This window comes from Platichthys flesus, chromosome 9, assembly GCF_949316205.1.
Source record: "Platichthys flesus chromosome 9, fPlaFle2.1, whole genome shotgun sequence".
In the NCBI taxonomy this organism is placed as follows: domain Eukaryota; kingdom Metazoa; phylum Chordata; class Actinopteri; order Pleuronectiformes; family Pleuronectidae; genus Platichthys; species Platichthys flesus.
In genome coordinates, this window is record NC_084953.1 from 18,537,675 (window position 1) to 18,560,650 (window position 22,976).

The 22,976-nt window shown below is 41.1% G+C and overlaps 2 protein-coding genes across 5 annotated transcripts in view; both read left to right on the forward strand.

Moving 5' to 3' along the window:
- The first annotated feature begins 3 nt into the window (after positions 1–3).
- Positions 4–1,947, forward strand: LOC133960375 (cytochrome c oxidase assembly factor 7). Of its 2 annotated transcripts, XM_062394918.1 has the most exons (4): positions 4–116; positions 295–416; positions 510–650; positions 1,294–1,947. In XM_062394918.1, the coding sequence occupies exons 2-4, from the start codon at positions 311–313 to the stop codon at positions 1,737–1,739; spliced, it is 693 nt and encodes a 230-aa protein (XP_062250902.1). In that variant the 5' UTR covers positions 4–116; positions 295–310; the 3' UTR covers positions 1,740–1,947. The 2 variants fall into 2 exon arrangements, with proteins under 2 accessions (XP_062250902.1, XP_062250901.1); XM_062394917.1 differs by having other exon boundaries at positions 14–416.
- Positions 1,948–3,104: 1,157 nt separating this feature from the next.
- The window catches only part of ralgps2 (Ral GEF with PH domain and SH3 binding motif 2), a 63,929-nt gene continuing 44,057 nt past the window's right edge, over positions 3,105–22,976 (forward strand). For 2 of the 3 annotated variants that reach the window (XM_062395041.1, XM_062395043.1), the window contains exons 1-2: positions 3,105–3,270; positions 21,041–21,151. The gene's annotated coding sequence lies outside the window, so the exon portion shown is untranslated. Of the gene's footprint in view, positions 3,271–3,586; positions 3,692–21,040; positions 21,152–22,976 lie in introns of those variants that run through there. The other variant, XM_062395042.1, reaches the window with a different exon arrangement.

Here is a 22,976-nt window from a genome sequence, read left to right on the forward strand (position 1 = left end):
ATTCTCAAAGGGGGCCGGGCTACGGAAGCCTGGAAAATCGGATTATCAAACCAGGAAGACACATGGACTAGTCCTTCTTCTGGATTCAAGAGCAACCTAACATATGAGAAACTGTGGTGAGCGTCTATAACAAACTTACCTCTGACTGTAGGGATTTCTGATGACGTGTTTATTGTGAGGAAACGCTTTTCAAACATCGCTCCTGAACTCGCTCACCAAGGTCACAAGTATCAGTGGATGTTGCGAGAGCTCAGCCTGCAACACATGTGATTTATCTGACGGTTAAAAACGCAGAGGTGTCGGCGGAAACATGGCGGGACTTGTGGACTTTAAGGACGAGAAGGAGGTGAAGGAGTTTCTGGACAACCTGGGGGTGGAGTACAGCTTCCAGTGCTACAAAGAGAACGACCCTGAAGGTAACACGACCTGCGCTGTTCACAGATCAGTGGTGCTGAAACTCAGCTGGAGGTTTGAGCTGTGCCCTCACTGACCTGATTTCTTCCTCTCAGGGTGTCAGAGGCTGGCAGACTACATGGATGGGGTGAAGAAGAACCATGAGGCTGCAGCTCAGGTGCTCAAACACAATTGTGAAACTCATGGACATGGAGAGAGCTGCTACAAACTGGGGGCTTACCATATAACGGGGAAAGGTACGACAGCAGTGTGGCTTACTGCCTCCATTATTTACCCTCTCTGGTGTGTCAGACACACATTTAGAAGTTCAAAACTTAACTTCATAAAGTCACAGGTTTATGGCTGTACAACAGTTATAGATGGTTATAGTGCAAGATAAAGTTGTCAAGGCAACAATTATTGCAAATATTAACTGTTTAATATGAATAATCTGTCCATCCATCCATTCATCCATCGACCTACAGTATGTCCTTTGCTTTGTCTGCTTTTTCATTTTTTGGTTTTACTTTCATAACTTGCGTGAGAAATTGGGTTTATATGTCTTTGGAGTGTGGGAGGAGGCCGGAGTAACCAATTCAAATTGAATGGCTATAACCCATATTCACAAGTCTCACTGTGTCTTGTAGGGCTTAATCTGTAAACGGTGCAACATCCTCTTTCCTTAACCTTAACACCATTAATAATGATTATCAAAATAGTATGTGACCACATCAATAGCTAATTTAAATGTTTTAATGTTTTTTCTATTTAGATGTTTATATACATTTTTATAGTACTTTATCTTATATTTAATGTGACTTAATTATTATGGAAGGAAGGGGTTTAAATACTTTTTACATCACTCTGCATCTCTGTCATTCTCCTGAATCTTTTCACCAGGTGGAGTGACCCAGTGCCTAAACACTGCCTACTCTCTCTTTCTGCGCTCTTGCAATGCCGGAGGAAAGAAGTCTAGAGATGCCTGTCACAATGTTGGCCTGTTAGCCCATGATGGACGAGCTATGGAGGGAGGACCCGACCTTACGGCCGCACGCCAGTACTATGAGAAGGCCTGTGCTGGTGGCTTTGCGCCCTCATGCTTCAACCTCAGTGCGATGTTCATTGAGGGCAATTCCAAAGGACTGGAGCCAGACATGACTCAAGCTTTGAAGTTTGCTCAGAGGGCTTGTGAGCTGGGACATGTGTGGGGCTGCGCCAACGCAAGTCGCATGTACAGACTTGGGGAAGGTACAGAGAAGGATGAGAAGAAAGCAGAGGACCTGAAGAATCGAGCGAAGGAGCTTCACACTTCAGAGAAGGAGAGGCAGCTCAAGTTTGCGGAGTGATTGGGACATTGTGGTGGAGGTGTTCAAAGGTTGAAGGTGATCTGATGTTAGTTAAAAAGCCACATGGTCAAATGGGTGTTAGCACAACCTTCGCAGTCTATAGACCATGAAATTCAGGGAGTGACAAGTGTGGCCACTTGAATATGAATTTAAGTTCATAAAATGTGTTCAAGAGTTATAAAAGTAATAAAATGAATTTGGATTAAAATGCAGTAATGTGTTATTCAATCCACTATGGAGAATGTGTTTGACTGTGTTTATTTCCTGTCTTATTTGTCAGCAGGATTACACAAATCTACTTAACTACTTTCCACAAAATTGGATGGGGCCTGGGCCTGAGAAGAACCCAGTAAATTATGGGATGGATGTGGATTAAGGGCCGAAACCAGCATGACCACTTTATTTAGTCTTATTTTATCACAAATAATTGAAGTTACCAGACCACTTCCTTTTGTCCTTTTATATTTCTTATAAAAAGAACTAGGCAATCATGCTTGAGCAGATTTAAATATTTTTATAGAAGGGAACTGTTCTCAGCCACTGTACATAGAACATATAGAGCTACAAACCTGTCACTACCAATGATGTGTAGCTGAGATCATATTTATTCAGAAGGGAAAACGGCTGTGGTGTATCTCATCGTTTTATAGTGTTGTTACAAACAAGTATGACATATTCTAAATATGTTTTATGACTAACTGTTTAGGTCCTCAGCCCACTTCCTATATCTTTTATATTTCTACCAAAAGAACAAGACAATCAGGTGTAGGATTGTTCAGCCTTGTCTTCGGTACGTATTCTACTGAGGGACACTCGTCTGTGACTTTTAGTTTAGAAATAACAATACATAAGCTAAAAGTCTAAAATATAGCTTTGAGCCCCATTGGTTATCATGTATCAGCCTTCATGCAGGACTGTGTAGTACATCAATTGTGTCTGCTATTAGCACAGGGTATGCTGTTTTGTAGAAATCAGTTTCATTTTATATCCAGCATAGAAATTGACAAACTTGTGGATCATTGCAGTGTGGCCTCAAAATGTTTATAAGACAATAGTATGTATTTCTCTGATCCTAACCTCTTGACCTTATAATGTGAATAATAAGGTCACTGGAGCCGCTGGGGGCACTAAGGTAGTTGAACCACTAGGAGGAGTCAGAATCAAGGACATGAACTTTGCGCCCTTTTTAACTGTCAGGGCGCGCGTCCCCCTGAAGTCACTACAATAACCTGAGGTAAGCTTCTGCCTGTACTGAACCCTTGGTATTATATCAGAAATGTGGACATACCGGGGAAACGCATCAATAATCCATCTGTATATAAAGACGTAAACGGCGGCGTCAGGTTGATGGGCGGACTGGTCGGAAGCTCCGCCCGTACGCCGCGCGTCTCCTCAGCCCTCACTCAAAACAGAGGACAGCTGTTGCGACGCGCATCGTTGTGTCCTGAGCCTCGAGCCTGTCCGCACCGTCTTCTCCTCCCATGTGCCCGCTGGACTATCAGCAGAAGACAGAGGAACACGGCGCACTCCGGTGAGTCACTGGGCAGCACGAGGCCGACTTTTGTTATCGTCCGCGACGTCGTTTTTAGAGAAATCCCTCCGCAGCCGTCGATGTAGCTAGCTAACGTGCCTTTAAGCCCCGCGCACGGGTTTGGGTGTGTTTGTTTTTATACGCAGGGTACCCCCTGTATAAATAGGCATCCATCCGGAGGAGGGGATGGGACAGAAACGACAAGCCGCTGCAGGGGTTGCTCCGAGTGTAGCAGGGTGCTGTGATGTATGTCAGCCATTATTCTTGTTCTCCTCCACCCACGTGAAGACACAGTCGCCGCACCGCACTCCGAGCAGTTTGATACAACGCTCGTAATAAATCATGCGCTCCCTCGCCGAGCTAACGCTTTGAGCTAACGAGTGGTGCCGCTAACGCAGGAGCCACAGGGGCAAGGAGCGCGGTGAGTTAGCATGTTGTGATTCCTCTGGTGCAGTCTCACTGGGTTTACTCGAGTCACCGCACAGCTTGTCTGTGTTCGGGGACACGGGGGGTTCGTGTCGACCCATTTTCTCGCTGCTAGCCCTGCGGAGCTCATGTAGCAGCCGTAGCCACTGCAGGCTCTGATCTCCGAATAGCTCATTGGCGGTGAACCCCCTGCACGGTTCCCCTCCAGGGAGTGTTTTGGGTGTGGCGTGGGTTCACCCACGAACAATACTGTGTACGGTCTATCTAGTCTCAGAAGGAGCACCGAGGACGTGTTGTGTGGCTGCTTTGTGTGTCTAGTGACCTGCAGTTTTCGACCCATATGGCCTGAAATGAAAAGAGGGGGACTTTTAGAGCTTGAGAACGAGAGGACCCCCTTCCAGGCTCAGCTGGTAGGTGTTTATTAAATTCACATTTCTCTAACACCACTCAACGAGTCGCTGTGCCTCATAACTATCCACCTCCTCGGATGTAGTCTTACTGTTTGGATCCACAATATCAGTTATAAACTGGAATGGCAGAGAGCTCCACTAGGGCTTAAAATCCTCCCATGAAACCATGTTTAAGTTCACCACATTTTTATTTGGATCTGGAGTAAAACAAATTGTTTTCCCCTTAGAGATCCATGAAGGATTCCTTCAGGAATCAAAAAACATTTTTGAAAAGTATCGTCTACCAATGTTTAAGAAAGAGGAGACAAAATCCTGGATGTGCTCCCTTTATATGGATGAGCATCAAAATGTAATGGGTTCTTCCTTCACCCATGTCCCACCCTGCTGTCAAGTTTCACTGAAAGCATTTTAGCCACATTGTGAAATCTTTCTTACAAAGAAATGGACAAATGTGAAAACATACCATCCATGGCAGATGTAAGAGATTTGGTACCTTATTCTATTTTCATCTAACTATTAAACATTATACAGACCTAACATTGCTCAATTTTAAGCTTCTATCACAGATCAAAAGAAGCTATGTTGCCCCTCTACTGATAAATGAATCTGCGACAGTGGTCTTATAGCAGCAGCAAGAGTTGCATGTTAATTTGTTAGCCCAGGAGTATCTGAAGATGTACGCAAAGTTATGTTTTGATAAAAGAACAGACTCGCACATGAGTGATCCACTTCAATAGTTATCAAGCAGATTTAATCTAAATTCACTGCCTGACTGTTCACTATTAGCCTGCCATTTTTTTCTCTTTCAAAGCCTCCTTCTGCTCAGCCCTACCGCCTAACACACTCAGTGTCCTGTGTGTCGTTGCTTACCCGATTTAAAAGGACTCTAAGGAATGTTCCATATCGATATTTAGTATGGCTGTGTGGAGCTGCTGTTCTCAACACTTAACATATGACCCACAGGTCACCAGTTCAGACTCATGACTCGCATGCCTTTTACAGTGCTGTGTTGTGTCATGCGAGGAAGGCGGATACAATCTCATTTGGCTCCCGCAGCCTGCTTCAATAGTTGAATAGATACCGGATGCGTTTATTCATTAGTTAGTGTTCGAGATTGCAGTCATACCTGTTCTGTAAGCATTGTATGATTGAGTGGTCAGATAATACTGCAGTTAAAGTTTAGCCCTGAATAGGAGATGAAACAAAAAGCCTTGGTGGTCCCCTGTTCGTCCATATGTCAGTAAAGGAATCTGTTTGGAATTCCTTTTTGGTTTTTACTTCATCTAATGCAGACCTTGAGAAAGCTGGGATGGGTTATAAATTATCAGTGAAAGCCTTGTCTGCAGGTCAGTGGGTGCAAGGGCTTAGGTTTTAATCCAATAAAAGTTGGTTGATTCAGTATCCAGTGTGGAGATTTGCTGTATGGGACTTTAGCAACAAACGAACGATCTGTACGCCTATTTACTCATGCTGCATTGAAATATAATTTTCTTCGTTTCTCAAGCAAAAACCTCAAGTTACAAACTATCTGTTGCTTGCCGATGGAGTGTGATCCCCTGGAGGTTTTATTGGAGCTCACCTGTTTAGGGAGTTATTTCTTTAATTACACCCCTTTGTCTATAACACAATCATCTACAGCTAAGTGCTTTGTCTTTTCAAGGATGTACGTCAACAGTTCATTATTCAAATGTGGTCATGTTGTATTCAGAGGGAGAAAATCATTCAGCCGATAATGTGTTTATAAACGCAGCTTCAGTTTTCTATGAAGGATTTCAACTCCCTCAGCATCATTTGAGATCTATAGTGACTTTTAAGAAACGGTTCCCTCGGTAACTCTTCATACCACCTCCATCTTCCGAGCTGGGCTAATCCCAGAGATGCCTTGTGTACGTGGGCCCATCTGTTCAGCTCTGTGGTGTAGCTGCTCTGTCCAAGGCCTGCAAATGTGATTAGTTCGAGATTACATCTGTGTCTGTGTGTGTGTGAGTGAAATGAAACTCCCCTCTCAGAATCAGAGCTGTGTGTTTTTAGGGGAAAGGGCTAAATTGCTACGGCTTTTGCGTCATCGGGTTCAGCCCCTTGTGTTTCACAGGGTTTGTTTCCCTGCTCTGCATTACATCATGTTCACTCCACAGTTTATGTAAAATCCTCCTTCAACCAGCATCTTGTATCCTCCCTCCTGGGTCCTATACATATTCTGGAGGCGTTTTTGGTCTGCAGCAAGTTTTTTTTTCTCTGCATGACTTCCTATCGGTGCTTTTACTCAGTTGCCAAGGTAACTTGATGCATTTGTCTGGCACGTCCATGCAGCACAGATGGAACTGCAAAGTCACATTTCGTAACATTTTTCCTCTGATACCTTCGAACCCTAGATTCGGCCACTATGAGAACAAATGCAAAGTTGGGTATCTGCGTTCATTTTCTGCATATGTTTTGGTGTTGGCTCCACAAAGCAATCACTAACACAACTTGGACTAATATAATAGGTCCCTGCGCCTGACAAGTTGTTTTTGAACACTGATAATATTATGGCGTACAGTTGTGTTTGATAAAGACTTTTTATGTAGGAGGTGTCTCTCGTTGCTGGCAGTTGGTTGAAGTAGGTGTTGTGGCTGTGAGCTTAGGTAGCACCTGATTAGCTGCCTGTGTGCATGACCATGTGTTAGAAGGAGATAAATGACATGGATAATGCACGTCCTAGCATTTACGTAAGAGATCCGAGTGGCAAGCTCTACTTGAGCAATATGCAGCTTTCTCTTTGTCCACAGAGGAACATTTGAGGAAGTAGTGCAAAACTGCCTCTTTTTATTGTCTATTTACTGTGTGGTTCCTCCAGTGTTGTAATCACAGCCCTTCTGAAGGGGAAGTAGACGCCACAGAGAGCAGTCAAACACAAACAGTGTTGAAACAGATACTGTACATGGTGTCACTCGTGACAGATTGCTGAATCAAATCCTGGTAATTACACACCACAATAAGGTGAGTGGTGGAAGGAGGTCCAGGGCTCTGAGGAGGTGAAGGAGTAAAACTTCACTTTGCTTTCATTTTATTTTCACTTTGCTTTCTTTTTGGGAGTAGGACCTTAAGCTATAACGTTCCACAATGCTACGTCTGCTTAATTAATCTCATTATCCTCTCTCCAATATGCCGATGCAGGGGTGGGTGAATTTTTTGAGTCCACAAAACTCTTCTGGAGTCTCAGGGGTAAACGGCGTTGCAGCCGAATCTAATATAATTGAAGTCAATCGTGTCCACTGCCTCAGACGTGATTAAACAGAACATGCCTCCACACTGCTCGTGAGGTATCATTTTAAGTTTCCGCAAGCCCCGACATTCATATTAAACCTGAAATGGCATAATTTACACCACGTTTTAGCCTAAATGTCCTCTAGTAGACTCCTGAGCCGCATTCACGTACACCAGGAAACAACGGAACACACACACACACAAACTCCAAGGGCATGTGTGGGCGCCGTCTCATTTTTAGGCTGTAACCCTAACCATGTGTTGACATCAGCGAGGGAACAATGTTCAAATTTAATTTCACACAGTGTTTTGTGATTGTGTGTCCATCATATGTGTTAGATGCAGACTTTAAACTAGCTTTGCAAATAATATATTTTATGTATTTCTTACCACTACTACTTCAAAATGTTGTTTGATTAAAATCTTAACTTTTATGGTGACTATATACAAATTTACATTTTGAATGGTTTCTTATATAGCCTTCATGGTGAAATGTGACATTTCAAATTATTATATTTGTTGTTTTGTGTACAAATATAAGAATCAGATGAATTGTCTCATCAACAAAAAAATATGGATGAACCAATAACTAATAATTTGTAGCATCCTCAGTTTCATCCCCTGATGCCATGAATTGCTTTCACAAAACCACAAGCCCCCACTTCCTGCTTCCTCCTCCCTTTTACTTGCTTTTGGGGGTCTTTTAAAAAATGTCATACTAATATGGTTGTCAACTTTCAGTACCAATAACAAAACAATGCTTCCTTCAAAGTAAGTCTTATTTAGAATATATATATATATATATATGCTATTAAACAAAAAAGCCTTGTCTTTCACTTTTTTTTTTTCACAAATTAGTCATACGCCTCCAACACATGCGTATAACTTCGTCCTAACATACACCAGCTACACAAATCAACATGTAAGTGTATTTTATTCAGGAATATTGTGATTTTAGATATTTGAGTACTGAGCAAAACAAATGTTGTGCAATATTTTGTGGTTTGACAGTTTCTGAAAGTTGAGAAGGACATACGATTGGTTATTCCATTAGAATTTGGGTTTGTTTTCCAGCCGTACTTATAAACATGTCATGGTTTATGTGGCTGGGTTGACCAAGCTGTCCTTATCTTAACGCAACCTTATCAGTCATCATTCCTCTGTCACTGCAATTGCACTCGACACAGCCTATAGCTATTTATCTTTAAAGTTGATGTCGACTTGTTGTTTTGAATGTGCAGCTTTAAACAGGATTTTATATCATATTTTTTTCTCTAGATATATAAACATGAAATATCAAAATATCCCTCAGACTCCAAACAGATCCTATCAAAGTAAAAACATGGCTTTGTTTTGAGCAGACTGTGTCCTGGCTATTTGTTATGCTGACACGTGGTAATGTTTCGACCAACTGGTTTAACTCTAATTCCTGCCTGTCAACATCCTAGATGATTATCTTACAATGTCTTTCATCTGCATCCCTGTCCATGTGCGCTTTGGAAATGTAAGTATTTAAGGGGATTTCTCATCCAGTAGCTTAGTTTCCAAGAATTTGCCTTATTCAAAGATGAGTGCCAAAATAGAGACTAGTGACCATAAACAACAGTATAGCATAGTAAAAAACTTGCAGCAAATGTCATTTTCATTATTTAAATAAGGTTGGGCATCACACTTAAGCGAACACTCAATTTCAATTCCATTTATAATGTGCCTGAGTTGTATGATCCCCCACTCTTACTACTCTGTGTAATGTGTGGCCCAGATAAATGTAAACGGAAAGATGCCGCACCCTTCCCTTGCATATTGTCCTGATCCACCAGTCTGTATCAGTCTCTGTGGACTCACAACACAGCCTCATTTATCTGTCTAAACCTCCATGTGTTTAGGCTTGGGAACTAACGGAGAGTTGAGCCTCGGTTATGTCATGGAAACTCAAGAACTTGGTCCTGAACCCTGCCAAAGACAATAGATCTGATACAGACAAACACGATTCCACCTCTCTCCTCTTTTGCTCTTTTGTTTTTTTCTTTTTCCAACATTTTCATTTGTGTTCTTTTCCACTACATCAGACTCATGTGTCAGGTACACAGTGGGCCTTTATTTGCCTTAAGAACACTATGAATACAAGGCTTCATCCTGACCAGCTGCTCCGCTCTTTGCCTTCCTTTTTGCCGTCCGGGATCTCTTCGATTAAGTAAAAGGTGATGATTCATTTCTTTAGCAGATGTGGTTCTCTTTCATCTTAAAGACTCCATTTAGACTTGTGTGTGACTGAGACAACCTGTTTCCTGTCACCTTTGTCAGGTTTCCCACAGGTTGGGTCTCAACATGCAGAGAGAGACTTGCATTCATATGCCTTCAGTTCCGCACTTTACATCACCAACTGTCAAACAGGGTTTTCACTTAATTCATTCAAACCATGCACAGGTCATATGGTCTTGCATAAGAGAACAGTAACAATATATAAGGGTGTAATTGAGTATATTTAACTTTATGGCATTGTGTTGTCTTCTCTCCTAATTTGAAATATATGCAACTATTATAAAGTAGTTCTCTCCACTACACAACATATTCGACTTGAAACAAGGTAATTTGCCACTGTGGAAGTGGCTAGTTTAATAACTTATTTTTGACTTTGAAATTAATGAATTAAACATTTGTTAAGAGAAGATTTCGAAATATCAAGGTATATCTTGATGGTGATACAGCCTAAAAATTTAGAGATTTATTCTAGACCATATCGCCAGGCCCTACTTTGGAGACATGGAAGGATAGTAGGAATAGAAGAGGCAGGGCATCAGTTGCACTGGGCACAATGTCTTCCCAATTTGTAGTCAATAGACACATTTTTCGTAGCACATGTGTCATGTCTGTACTTGTCCTCAGAAAGGTGAACAGGGGCCTAGACCAGTAGTGTCTCTGTAACCCGGACACGCATTGTAATTTGTGTCTGTGTGCACAGACAGCATAGCCCCTGGTCATGGTGCTCTGTGGGAGAGGAGGATCAGAAAAGGGGTGTGAGGGGCTCATTCAGGGAGAGAGGAGATGAGGGGGAGGGGAGCAGTGCAGGCCTTGAAGAGATACAGCTGTTTCTCCAGTCTCAGCTGTTGCTCCTCTTCCATTAGATGCAGGCTTGCCCCCCCCCCTTCTCTCTTTCAAATACACACACACACACACAGACAAACTAAAAGAAGCACACAGTGTAACATTGTTCCGCTGTGTGAGAGAAAGATGAAAGAATCCATCTTTCATAGCTGCTATCAGATGGGAATAGGAAGTACTGGCCATAACTTGAGAGAGGCCTCCATTGCCACATAAGGCTAAATCTGTGACTGTATTCATCACACTCAGTTATTTTCTTTCCTTTAGCTTGTCTCCGTTTTGCCTCTTCTGTTGCTTTCTCTGCAATGATGTTCGATAGAATTTGACAACATTTCGAACCCATTCTCCCACTGTATCAATCCTTTTATTTCTTCCCATGTGACGTCTGACCTAGTGAACTCTCAGCGCACACAACTTTGCAAGTGTAGTTCATGTCCCTCTTTGACCAGCTCTGGGTGTCAGTATCCATGTATGTTTAGCTCCTATTCCTGCTCTTATGCTGAACACAACTTTTGGTCACATGTCTTCCTCTGGTCCCTTCTGTGTTTAGTTTCCCTTCTGCTCCCCCCCCCCCCCTGTAAAGCTCCCTTTGTGTCTTAAATTGTAATTGGACATTTTGTCATGCCCTGAAGATGGGGCAAGGCCATGTGAGGGGAGGTCATGGGGTGCAGCACTGTAGCTCCTTTTATCATGTTGCTGTTAAGAAGACCCCCTTATAGTTACCTTTGTTTGTTGTCACTGAACCAAACACAGTGACATATTGCTACCCCAGTGTTTGATTTTGTGTAGCATGTCAGTTTAGTAGAATCAATTGCGTGACATCTAAAACAACAGTGTAACTTATTAAGAGGTTGGTTAAGTCTGTAGGAGATAAATGCATGTCTTTGCAAAATCGACCGCTGTGTGCGTATATCTTTGCGAGAGCCATTTTGAGCAAAGGGCTTTGAGGATGATGACTTTTTGGGGAAGTGAATACAGAGGATTAGGGTTAGACATTTAATTCTGATTGTAAGGTAGGGCATGCATTAAGCCAGGGATTTTTCTCACTGAAGTAGAAGTACAAACTTCTGTGTGTTCACGTGTCTATCTATAAACATCTATCTATAGGACCATTTTTGCTCAATAGCATCATTGGGAGGATATTTTGACTTTGGGAGGACATTTTAACTGGTCCTCTCAAATTCAAAAGATTTTGAGGATTAAGAATAGGTTTTTGGATAGGGCTAGAATTAAGTTTAGGGTTAGGCAATTAGTTGTGATGGTTAATGTTACGTTCTAGGGAATGCATTATGGCCATGAGTGCCTTCATGACTATAGAGACACAGTGCTTTAAGGGAGGTCTGTTTTGTCAGTCTTGCTAAATTAAGCAATTTCTAAGGCACAAAATTCATCTTAGAATTATATATACTCAAAAGCCTACCTCAACACAGCCACACAGTGCTATATTCAAAACTGTAACACTCCCTCTTACTTGGCTCTATAGACTTACAATAGATAGCCCGCAGCTTGTTTGCTTTTGAAGACACTCCAGAGTCTGCGTTTTGGCTAGTGCGTTGTCCATTTGGGTCAAGTATCCAAGCAGACTAGGCCAACCTAAAACAAGACAGAAACTCTTGTCGGAGGAGGATGATCTCATCGTTGCATAGCACAGAAATTTTAGTGCTCTATGTGGGAGAGGGATGATTTGTGTGCCTTTACTTCAAAGAAGCAGAATGATGGAAATACGATACAATCTTGTGCCAGTGGTTACATTCCAGTGATGGCCCATCCTTACCACTGTGTTTTACATAAACCAGCAATGATTGGTTTGTTAGAGCTAAAGAGGGGAGTATGCAGGACCGAGAGTTTATGTTTGCTGTCAAATAATTGTACGGTTAGTCAGTATGCAACATGCCAAGTCTGTGTCTCAAACAAAAGCCCCAAGGGTCCTTCAAGAACCCTGTCTTAAAAATACTGTCTCAGAGGTTTTCCTTTCATAAATGTTCTGACAAAGTCATTTAACTGGATGGAAATTAGTTGAGAAAACAAACTAAAAATCGAACATCAATTGAAAGAGAAATATTACTTGTATATGTGGAGGACCAAACATAAGTGGTAATTTAAGGAAACGTATGATTTTATTCGATTTATATTTTGGGAGTCTCACTTTGATTCAAATCTGACTCATTCAATTCAAACCTAACACTATTACCAACTATATATCTAATTTGTTGAGTGGTTGCAAGTTTTGAACGAGCTTCTTTTGTGTGCTAGTGTGCTACAATCTTTCTTTCTTGACTATGAAACCTTACATTTTAATAAGCAATATTTTCTATGTAATTTAAGAATACAAAGATTTTATTTTTTGTTGCAAAGTATAAATTTCAACCTGCCAGTGGGAAACTGGTTTTAATGAGCCAAACAGCAGAAATTATCACTTTGAACTCAGACTGAAGGTCTGCTCGCTAATTGACAAGATATCAGCCTGATGTGTGAAGTCTCCTGTTAGCTAGGGTTAGCTCCCGGGCATGGGCCGATTGAATTAAGTTGTAGTCAGTTGACTTCCATGGCCCTACATGACTCAGCCAGATGTTACTTCTTTCAAACTGCCTCTAACATATTGCTCAGATCAGTGTGCACTGTGCAGAGACTTTTCTTTTATCCATCCCTGCTGTAGATACAATTTTTAGATATGCTATGAAATGACCTGAGTCTGCAAACCTTCTCGAGTCACAACAGTGTTGAAACATTGGTGGTTTACATGGAATATGTTCACAGTACAGTTCCCCCAACTGTTGTGAATCGAGGCAGTTTGTATAGCAAACAACAATCTACATTCCTCATTAACTTAAAATGAAATTTTTGTGCATGATTCTATAAACTGATTCCTGAAAATCACAAACTAGACAATTTACCCATCATGCAACAATTAGCCACTGCACTCACATGTAGTTATTAACCCGTAGTTGTACTTTTCATGTAACTGTGATGTGAAGGTACAAAAGCAAGGATCAGTGTGGATATTTTATCGATTGATAATGGATCTGAATAAAAAGTGTAGAGTAGTAGTAGTATCAGAAAATCATTTTTGTAAATTAAGTCTGTAAATCTTTAAAAGATATTCACCTCAATATGCCTTTTATGCTGGATGCTCTCAAGATGTTTGCTTAAATATCTGGAAACAAACACACAATATCTTGTTTTATCATTAACGTCTGGATACTTTAAGCCATGAAGTGTAACATTCAGCCTGAACTATGTGTTTACTCAGCCCTTAGAAGTATGTTTTACTGTTGTAGGTTTTACTTCTGTAGGTTATACTTGTGCCATCCTCAGAGACTCATAGAGGAAGGCATAGAGATCATATCAGTTTCCTCCAAACAGTACTTCTCTGACTGACTGCTCTGTTGCCCTGTATTGTTAGTCTTCCCTTTCCTTGTTAATAGTCCGTGCAAGGAATGACCACAGATCAGCGCTGCAGCCAGCTCCACACTTCCTCTGTTTCCTCTCCTGCCCCCTTCCCCTTCCCCCCTCTCAGTCATTTGTCACCATACTCAGACCTCTCGGGCTTCAGCAGCAGAGTTGAACTTGGGCTAGGCCGCTTGCCCGCTCCCATTTGGACCACAAATCAGGCCAAAGCCAGCACACACGCAGACATAGATACACACACGAACTGTAGGCCAGTGCTCTGCCCACACGTGGCGGCCTGCTGCTCTGGGGCCCTGCGACATGCCACTTCTCACAGGCTTGGCACCGTGGCCTCTCTTTGGTTCATTTGATGAATAACCAGGTACTGTTATCAAAACAGAGTTTTCCATACGTGCCGGCTGTCGGCCAAACAGCCAGCTACTCATTTCAGTCCAGCCAATTAAGTTATTAAATTATGCACTCCATTTATGAATTTGATAAAACTGTTCTGTTAACAAATTGCATTTTGATTTCCTTTAAGGCTAGCCTCCACCTTTAATATAACGTGAGCATGATCACAAAAACATGCCTGTCTGGAGTTTATTTTCTATTTTCATTCAAGGTCTCCTGTTGATGGTACGTTTCTTCATTTCACGTTCAGAGTTTGTCTGTTTTCAGATTAACTGTTGCTCTACGTGCTTGAGTCTCGGTTTGTCTCCTTGCGTTTTACTTTGTAAGGTGTCCATTATGGGTAGTTAATGTTTAAACCAAGTTCAAGTTCAGCATGCATCATGTTTTATTTTAATGCTGATATTACGTTCTTCAGTTTAAATAGGTGTAGCCATTTTTGTTGAATGTAATTAGATGCATTAACTGCTCCCCAGGTAGCAAAATTCTCAAAGATAATTTTTGGGGGAAACACTTGGCCTCATTCACCAATATCTACTTAAAAATTAGTTTCTCCAGCCTTGTGCAGAAACTGAAAAGAACCTTAAAGAAGCCAGGAAATGAGAGAAATAAACTCGTTTTTTCATAATTAATAGGCTTCTGAAAGCTGTAGCAGTAAAATCATGCAACTTGTAGCACATTTAAGTTGTAAACATGATTATGTGAAATCTAGGGTGACTGCATTTGGGAATATTCTCCTCTTCCACATGTCCATGTGTTTCAAAAGGTGTAATCTTTTGCAGTGAAGACCAAATATTCGGTGCAAGTGTTCTTTCAACATTTACATGTGTTTAAAAAGATATCAGGCACTGAAACTTGATGAATGATAAAATATTATGGTAATTTGAATCTTACTATACAGCTTTTATAAATAAAAGTAAAAAATAACACACCTGATTATTTTACACAAGCATGTCAGTTGTCAAGTGTTTTCGTGTATAGATTTAGTTCAAGAGCGAATCCCACATAAGAAAACATAGGTGATATCAGAATCTTTGTAAAAACTGCATAAGTGGCTTTTAAGAAAGTTCTTCTTGAGAACGGTTGGTGAATGATACCCCTGTCTGTTCAACCACTGCTTCAATAAGGATTAATGAGCATGAAGTGAATATACTTGAGGTCTGAGTCGGGATGGCCTAAGCATTGATGAAATCTTTATACCATTTGGTTTTATGCCAATTAAAATAATTAAATAGACGTGGTAGGCGATAGGAAAGTTGTATGTCTTAACACTGTGAAACACTGGTTACGCAGACTGCCTCGTTGGCCTCTTCATATTCCAGTTAAAGGCCACTGGGGATAGTGTCTTGTTTTTTTGCATTAATTAATTTCAATGGCTGTTTCTGGCCTCTGAGAAGTGTTGAGTGTAGACCCAGGTCGAACAAAGTTGTCAAGATTTACTGTGTCACATGGATGCCTGACTCTAAAGCCTGAGCTCTAATTATCAACCCAAAGAGCTGTAGGAAGGAAGGGGGAGAGAGAGAGAGAGGTGAGTGCATCTAAAGAAAAGCATAATCAAAACCCACGGTGCAAACTACAGCTGACACCAATTTAGAACTAGTATAATTTCACATGGTAGAAAGATAAAATAACAGTAAGTTCAGGTGTGCTTTAATAACGTGTCTATCATGCCCTCTGCATATTTGTTGTTATTTGAAGAATAATCAGGTGACCTGCTCAATGTGTTCACTCAGCTGAAAGACCTGAGTCTGTACATTTGTAGTGTTGTTTTTTTAAATTAGATTTTAGGAGATATTACTATAATGTGGCAGTGTTAGAAAAGAAGCTGATTCCAGCCTAAACAAATATTGTGGCAGTTTTCTCTAGGTTTCTGGAGGGCGTAGGTACTTTGATTGCTTGTCTCTGACATTTACATCCAGAATGTATTTTTTTAGCTCATTGTGTGTGACTATTGGACAGGCAATCAGTATTAGTGGGCCGAGTCCTGTTGCCTAACATCAGGTTGGCCACCGCATTGATAGATTGGGGGCTGTTTTTGCCATTTGTGTCATTAGGGCTTCGCATGAGAGCCTGCTTTGTGCAAGACATTAAGAGGTCCTTTTCTCTCATCATTGATTTATTATTTCTGTCACAGCAAAAAAAGTTTATACAAACCTAACTCCTGCAGATTACACTGGACCAACAAACCAACACTAATGGATGAGTACTTCTGAAAGACTTGAGACTTGAAAACCCTTACTAACGCTATAAATAACCCATAATGCTCTCTAAAAGAATAATTCTAGTTTTACCCAAAGTTGGGGGAAATTGTCATGTATCTTTGTATGCTATGTCTTTAGTTAAAGCCAAGGCAGTATCAATTGCAATGGAAATGGTGTTCAAATCTCGTAGTTAAACTTGATGACATCCTCTCTTTTCCACTTCCACTGGTCCAAACTCTCATTGAGCCACTTTCAGAAGGATCAGAGCAAAACAGGCATGATAAGTGATGGTTTGAAAGGCCTGTAAGCCATGTTCCCTCGATAGCAACACACACACACATCATTGTCCCTCCCCAGTCCGTGCCACCATGCTCTGCTTGAATAGCTAACCTGCTGAGTGAAAGCAGTATATCGAACTGTGACATGCAGCCACATGCTGTGTAAGTATGTGTATGTGCAGGTTATTGGAGTGCGGGTGTGATCAGCTTGGCCTCTCTTAGCTTTAGATCAATAGTGTTCTCTTGACTGGAGCACAGGGAAAGTTAGAAATGAAATCTAGCCTTCGCTGTCATAGCATCACTGAAACACCACTAACTAGCTCTCTGGTGATTAACATGCATTTCTAATTACTCCATAATACTTACTTATTCACCACTTTTGAATTTTATGCAAACTTTGATTAGTTTTCAAGCATGTTTAGACCTTCAAAAAGGAAATTCATTCGTCAGACAACGATAACTATAAAAATAATATCAATTTCAAGAAGGCCTTTGCCATTGTCTGTGCTCGGGCCCTAATTAAACCTTTCTATTTGTTCATGTAAAATAGGAATGAGAAGTAAAGAGACCATGGATTGAAAAGTTGTAAGTAAAGCATCCATATCTAAGTTTATTCTCTTATTGTGACATTGAGATCTATGGCAATTTCCCTAAAAGATATATAGTTTGACCTTGCAGACCTATATATCCTAACAGTGTGAATGCTCTGAGTCTGCTTGTGTTAGTGTACTGTGTACTAAAGAGAAGCAGAAGAGGGCACAGCCTAATGGGCTGTCACATCCCTCACTGCTCAGCTCAACACACTGACCCACTTTGGCTCCCTGACTTTGGTGCATTCTGCAGCACGGTTTTGAAATTCCTCTTGCCCTGCTGTTGCTGCAAGGCACAGCAAAGGGCATGTGTTACACAGTGCAAGCATTGTACTGTGACAAAGAGAAGGTACTTTTTTATCATAAAGCAAGAGAGGAAATGGATTCTCCCCATACTCCTTTTTTACAAGGTTTGTGCAGAAAAAAGGCCACGACTCTGTTGTTTTTATGAATATTGTCTATAAATCTTGCTGTTTGCATGAGTCTGATATTTGTGGACCTCTCACACACATTTTGAGCAGATTCAGAAGCGATGCGTTCGCGGCTGCTAGGTGTCGAAGACAGGCCTGCCGAGCTGCAGGCAGGGACTGGCAGAGCTGTCTAAGCTGTTGAAGTCACACAACGCTGTGCTAATGCGCTACAGAAATCTCCCATGTTCCTTTTTTCACCGTTTCACGGTGCTTGACCTTCTGTAAACTGCAATAACAAACATTTCCCCTCCATCTCTCACACACACACACACACAAAAAAAACTTTGTTTGTGTGTCTATGGAAGCTATCATCTCATGTTGGGATAGTAATGTAGTTGAGCGTAAACATATATATGCATACTAGACATTTTTCAGAATTATACTACCCTTTCTGGCACTAATTCCGATACCTGGACAATTGATACCAGTGCATTTGATCAAATCACAACCTGCATAAGGTATTTCGGCCGCTGTATGCTCCTACCCTGTATGGAAGTGATGTTTGCTGTCATTATTGTATGGCCTGGCTCAGGTTAAACCCTTTGAAAAACAAATGCATGCAGACAATGAATGACATAGAAATTCTTATGATAAAATGTTTGACTGAACTGAAAAATAACACAAACTCTTTGCAACATGGTTCTGCGTTTTCAGAGACATGCAGGGACACGCAAGTGCAAGAACCCCTTGCTTGCTTGCGTACCCCTTCTTGCGTGCGTTGCCCAATTTTTTTAACTATACAACAAAGCTACGCAAGCCTCACACAGCCCGCAAGGCTTTGATTGGTCTGATGATGGCCTGCAATTCCTGGAAGGAGATCTCGGCTAACGTAGATTTGCAGGTCGACGAGTGTACGAAGCTGTGGAGGAAGATCAGGCACAAATTTGTCAGCCAGAAAAAGGCTATGAGGAGCAGCAGTGGCGTTGTAAATAAACAGTCAACGACGACTGCCAAACACAAAGAAGCCGTCTCTAAGGTCGTCTTTGAAAAAAAAACGTTCCTCCACCTAGTGTTCTGGCGGTGAATTGCTTTGCAACACGCGCAACCCTTGGAGAATCATAAATTTAAACGAGTCCGCAGCCGCAGTTGCAGAACCATGCGCCGGCCTTTAGACATCCAAGAAATCTATGACCACTGACAGTATACAGAAACAACAACCTCATGCTTTGTTGCTGTGTACTCAAATGTTGACGCCATGCCATGGTCAAACCGTGTGACAAAACACAAATCAAGGTTGGCACAAAAAATACATCTCGAAATGCACAACAATTAAATTATTATTACTCTTTTTGCTCTTTCCAATGCCACGAACACTGTCATAAATGCAGTGCATAAACTTTAATTGTTAACCTGACAGAGATGACTCTTGGTCTATTAATCCAGACAGACATTCACATTAAATCTTAAGCTGCAGTGAAAAGAGGTTACGGTGAAGAGACACCGGGCATGAGGAGCGAGAGGAGGATAGAGGATAGAGGACATGCAAAATGAAGGTGCAGGAGACCTGTTTTCAGTGCCACTTGAGAAAAGAATGTAATGGTCAGTGCACGATATGGAATGTGTTGTCACATGCACAAATATGCTGTCATGTGAATGACGACACACGGAAACACTTGCTAGTATGCATTTTGTCTGTCAGAAACAAGGCCAATTGGGCTGGCAGCGGCTTTGTGTTTGAGCTGCAGCCTGTGAATGTCAAAGCAGCCTGGAAACACAAAGGGGGGGAGAGGCAGCCGATTCAGAGAGGCCTAATTCAACAGCACCTGCTAGGCTGCGGAATGAGTCACATTTGGCTTAACAACAACACATCCTCTTCTACAACATGACACATTCCACTTTGCTGTCAATCTTCCTCTGCTTCTTCCTCTAATCCATCATCTCCTCTTAACTTCTGTCCCAGTGAGCATTCCTAGCATTTACAAATACATGATATTCTTTAGGTAACCATTTGCGGGCTTGAACCTCAGGAAGAAAAGCATGATGCCAACACAACACATGTCAGCTCATCTTATTGTTTGAGTACATGGATGTGGCCAAGTGCAGAGAACAGTAGACTGACCTGATGGGATTAGTTGGAAGTGTTATGGAAGTTGGAGGTGTGGGTATTTTAGGGAGCTGTAAAGTTCGATGTAAACTAGTCTTGGATGATCAGGTACGTAGCAGACAAGCAGACACAGGTTGTTGCCATGTAGTGTTTACACTGCTCACTGTATAGGAAGATCCACCCTTTCTTGGACAATGACCGACCATAGATGTTAGCATAGGCTCTTAAGTTTGCGTAGGAAGACACGTTATTCCTTTTCATATAATACAAAAGTTCCCAGTGGCTCAGCTTGAACCTTGAACCATTTTGTTCTCAGCAGGCTGTTATGAAACTGAACCCAATCTCCAGGGTGGTGTTCTCTTGATCTAATGTGATCTTTGAATGAATGTACAGGCCTCTGTAAGCAAAGGTTTAAAGTTAACTTCGACTGGAGGAAATCTTAATCTGCTGTTTGTCCTGCTGCAGAGCTTTGTACCTCTATCCAGTGATAACAACTTTGAGGGGATGAGAAGATCTGAGCTGCTGCCTAGCGGCAAAAGACCAACTACTGTCTGTCAGCATGCAACATTTGGCCATAGCCTGTCTCAGTCTGACACACAGGCTTCATTCTTTAGAGTGGTGAGACACCTACTGGTGGTTATTAGTCATGCAGTCATGTTCAAAGAAATGATTCATGCTCAACATGAGGTTGGCTGCAAACTATCTGGAGCATATTGGAATCGTGTCGGTCAAATATTCAGTCACTCATGCTTCTTACAAACCAACTGAATAATGAGAATAACGACGTAGCGGCCTGTTTTTTTCCTGATTCAGATACCAATTCTTTACCCATCCAGTATCTTTATGTTACGAATTTGGGAAATCATTGATTTAGGTGAACAAATAATACAAATTGTATGATATCGAGTTGTATACTATAATAAATGGCATTGATTGTGTATAACTATTTGAAAGGAAGTTTTAGTAGGTATTTATATGATGCCAATGTTACTCCTGTCAAAGTTCCTCTCCCACTGAGGTAACTGTTACTAAATCTGATGGTTCAGAGGATGCAGAGGTGTCCATCATCATTTGTTACTATGGCGGGTTGTTCAAATCAGCATCAGGACTTTTTTGGCAGTGCTTTTGCTGATTGCTGCGCAGGTTTTCCTCATGTTCAGAAGATTCATGCGCCCTTCCTCTCTCTTTCTCTTTGTTCTTTCACACAGAGAGAGCAGGAGCAGGTCTCACAGAAAGCAAGGACTTGATAAACAAAGACGGTGATACAGAATAACGGGCTAACCTCACTCCCAGCACTATGCCCATTTGACACACGACTGGTAAGTGTATCACATTCTTTGTAAGGACAGCTTGTTTTTCACAATGTTTTGACAGCACTGTCTCAGTGCCTGCATTGTCGTAGGCTACCTCTGTTTTAACTAGAGCCAGACCGATGTTGATTTCTTGGCGGACGATACAGACATTAGGAAGTTTGACATACTGACAAATATAAGCATAACAATTTGAAATGCTAATGATTCCTAAGATTTCGTCATCAAACCCTAATGACATAGAAATGTATTTTGTTCATAATATTTTACACTTCAAACTTGTATTTAAAATAACTAAATAAAAAGAAAACACAAATATAACCAAATATGTAGAACCTGAATTAAGAAAATAAACCGTGTGACATTAAACATAAATGCTCATCTTTTTTACACATTTAAACGCTGATACTGATTTGTCCCTGATAGACTTGAATCTGCCAATTTTCAAGTCCACCAATAATTCGGTCAGGCGCAAATTTGTACTGCATTGATTAATTGCAGGAGCAGAGATGACTGTATATTGTTTCAGGTGTTTGACACACTGTACTGAGAGGCAAACAGTAAACAATCAAACCGAACAACCCTATTGACAGTGGTTGTAACGTTTAGTAGTATATCATATGTTGAGTCATAGATGTTGTTTTTGTGATTATTTTGGAATGAGGACATCATCCCTGTATCAATGTTTGACACTTCATGTATTAACTAAATAAAAAGAAAACACAAATATAACCAAATATGTAGAACCTGAATTAAGAAAATAAACCGTGTGACATTAAACATAAATGCTCATCTTTTTTACACATTTAAACGCTGATACTGATTTGTCCCTGATAGACTTGAATCTGCCAATTTTCAAGTCCACCAATAATTCGGTCAGGCGCAAATTTGTACTGCATTGATTAATTGCAGGAGCAGAGATGACTGTATATTGTTTCAGGTGTTTGACACACTGTACTGAGAGGCAAACAGTAAACAATCAAACCGAACAACCCTATTGACAGTGGTTGTAACGTTTAGTAGTATATCATATGTTGAGTCATAGATGTTGTTTTTGTGATTATTTTGGAATGAGGACATCATCCCTGTATCAATGTTTGACACTTCATGTATTAGGTCAGCGTAGAGCTAATTTTAAAAGACCCTGACTAGGCTGTGTGTTAACGTATGGTAAATTTGATTTATACTTTATATAATTGTCCATCTTCCTGGGAAAAGACCGACAGTCCGACACTAGTAATGGACCAGGAATTAAGCTCATTGCAGCTGTATGATTTTATAATCAGCAGAAAGACTTTGACTTGTAAACACAGACTAGCTACTGCTTCCTGTGCAGTTATACACTGCTGTCAAACAATATGAAGAAGGTTGACATGATGTAGCGCTGTTTATACTGGCCGAGCAGACTGCAATGTGAAAGGAAGCAGGTAATGTTATTTGAAACAAAGGTGGTTGCCTGAGCCTTGAGTCCACCAAAATGCTAGGAAGAAACATACACATGCACACACGCTTGAAGGCCTGTATGGGCACATAGGGGCCTGCATTGTCAAGTGTACAAGAGATGCCTTAGCTAGAAAAGTTTACAAAAAATGTTGGATCATCCGACTCTGCCATTTCCATTATCGCATACAGCCCCCTGGCAAATTTCTGGATTTAAGTGCATGTCTGAATGCAGCTTGTTAATAATCCTTTGGTTTGTCTCTGTCTACATATGTGTAGTTTTAGACAGGAATAATAAAATATACTAAATTTGGTTTTTTTGAAAAAAGAAAATGTTGAAAGTGCAGATGCAAAATCTATTTATTCATCATTTGATTCACCAAAGTAAAAGGGA

Excerpts from the sequence above, each read along its gene's own strand:
- LOC133960375 (XM_062394918.1), top strand. The coding sequence starts at position 311 with ATGGCGGGACTTGTGGACTTTAAGGACGAGAAGGAGGTGAAGGAGTTT. Across the intron at positions 417-509 it reads CAAAGAGAACGACCCTGAAG|GGTGTCAGAGGCTGGCAGAC; the intron begins GTAACACGACCT and ends TCTTCCTCTCAG. Across the intron at positions 651-1,293 it reads TTACCATATAACGGGGAAAG|GTGGAGTGACCCAGTGCCTA; the intron begins GTACGACAGCAG and ends TCTTTTCACCAG.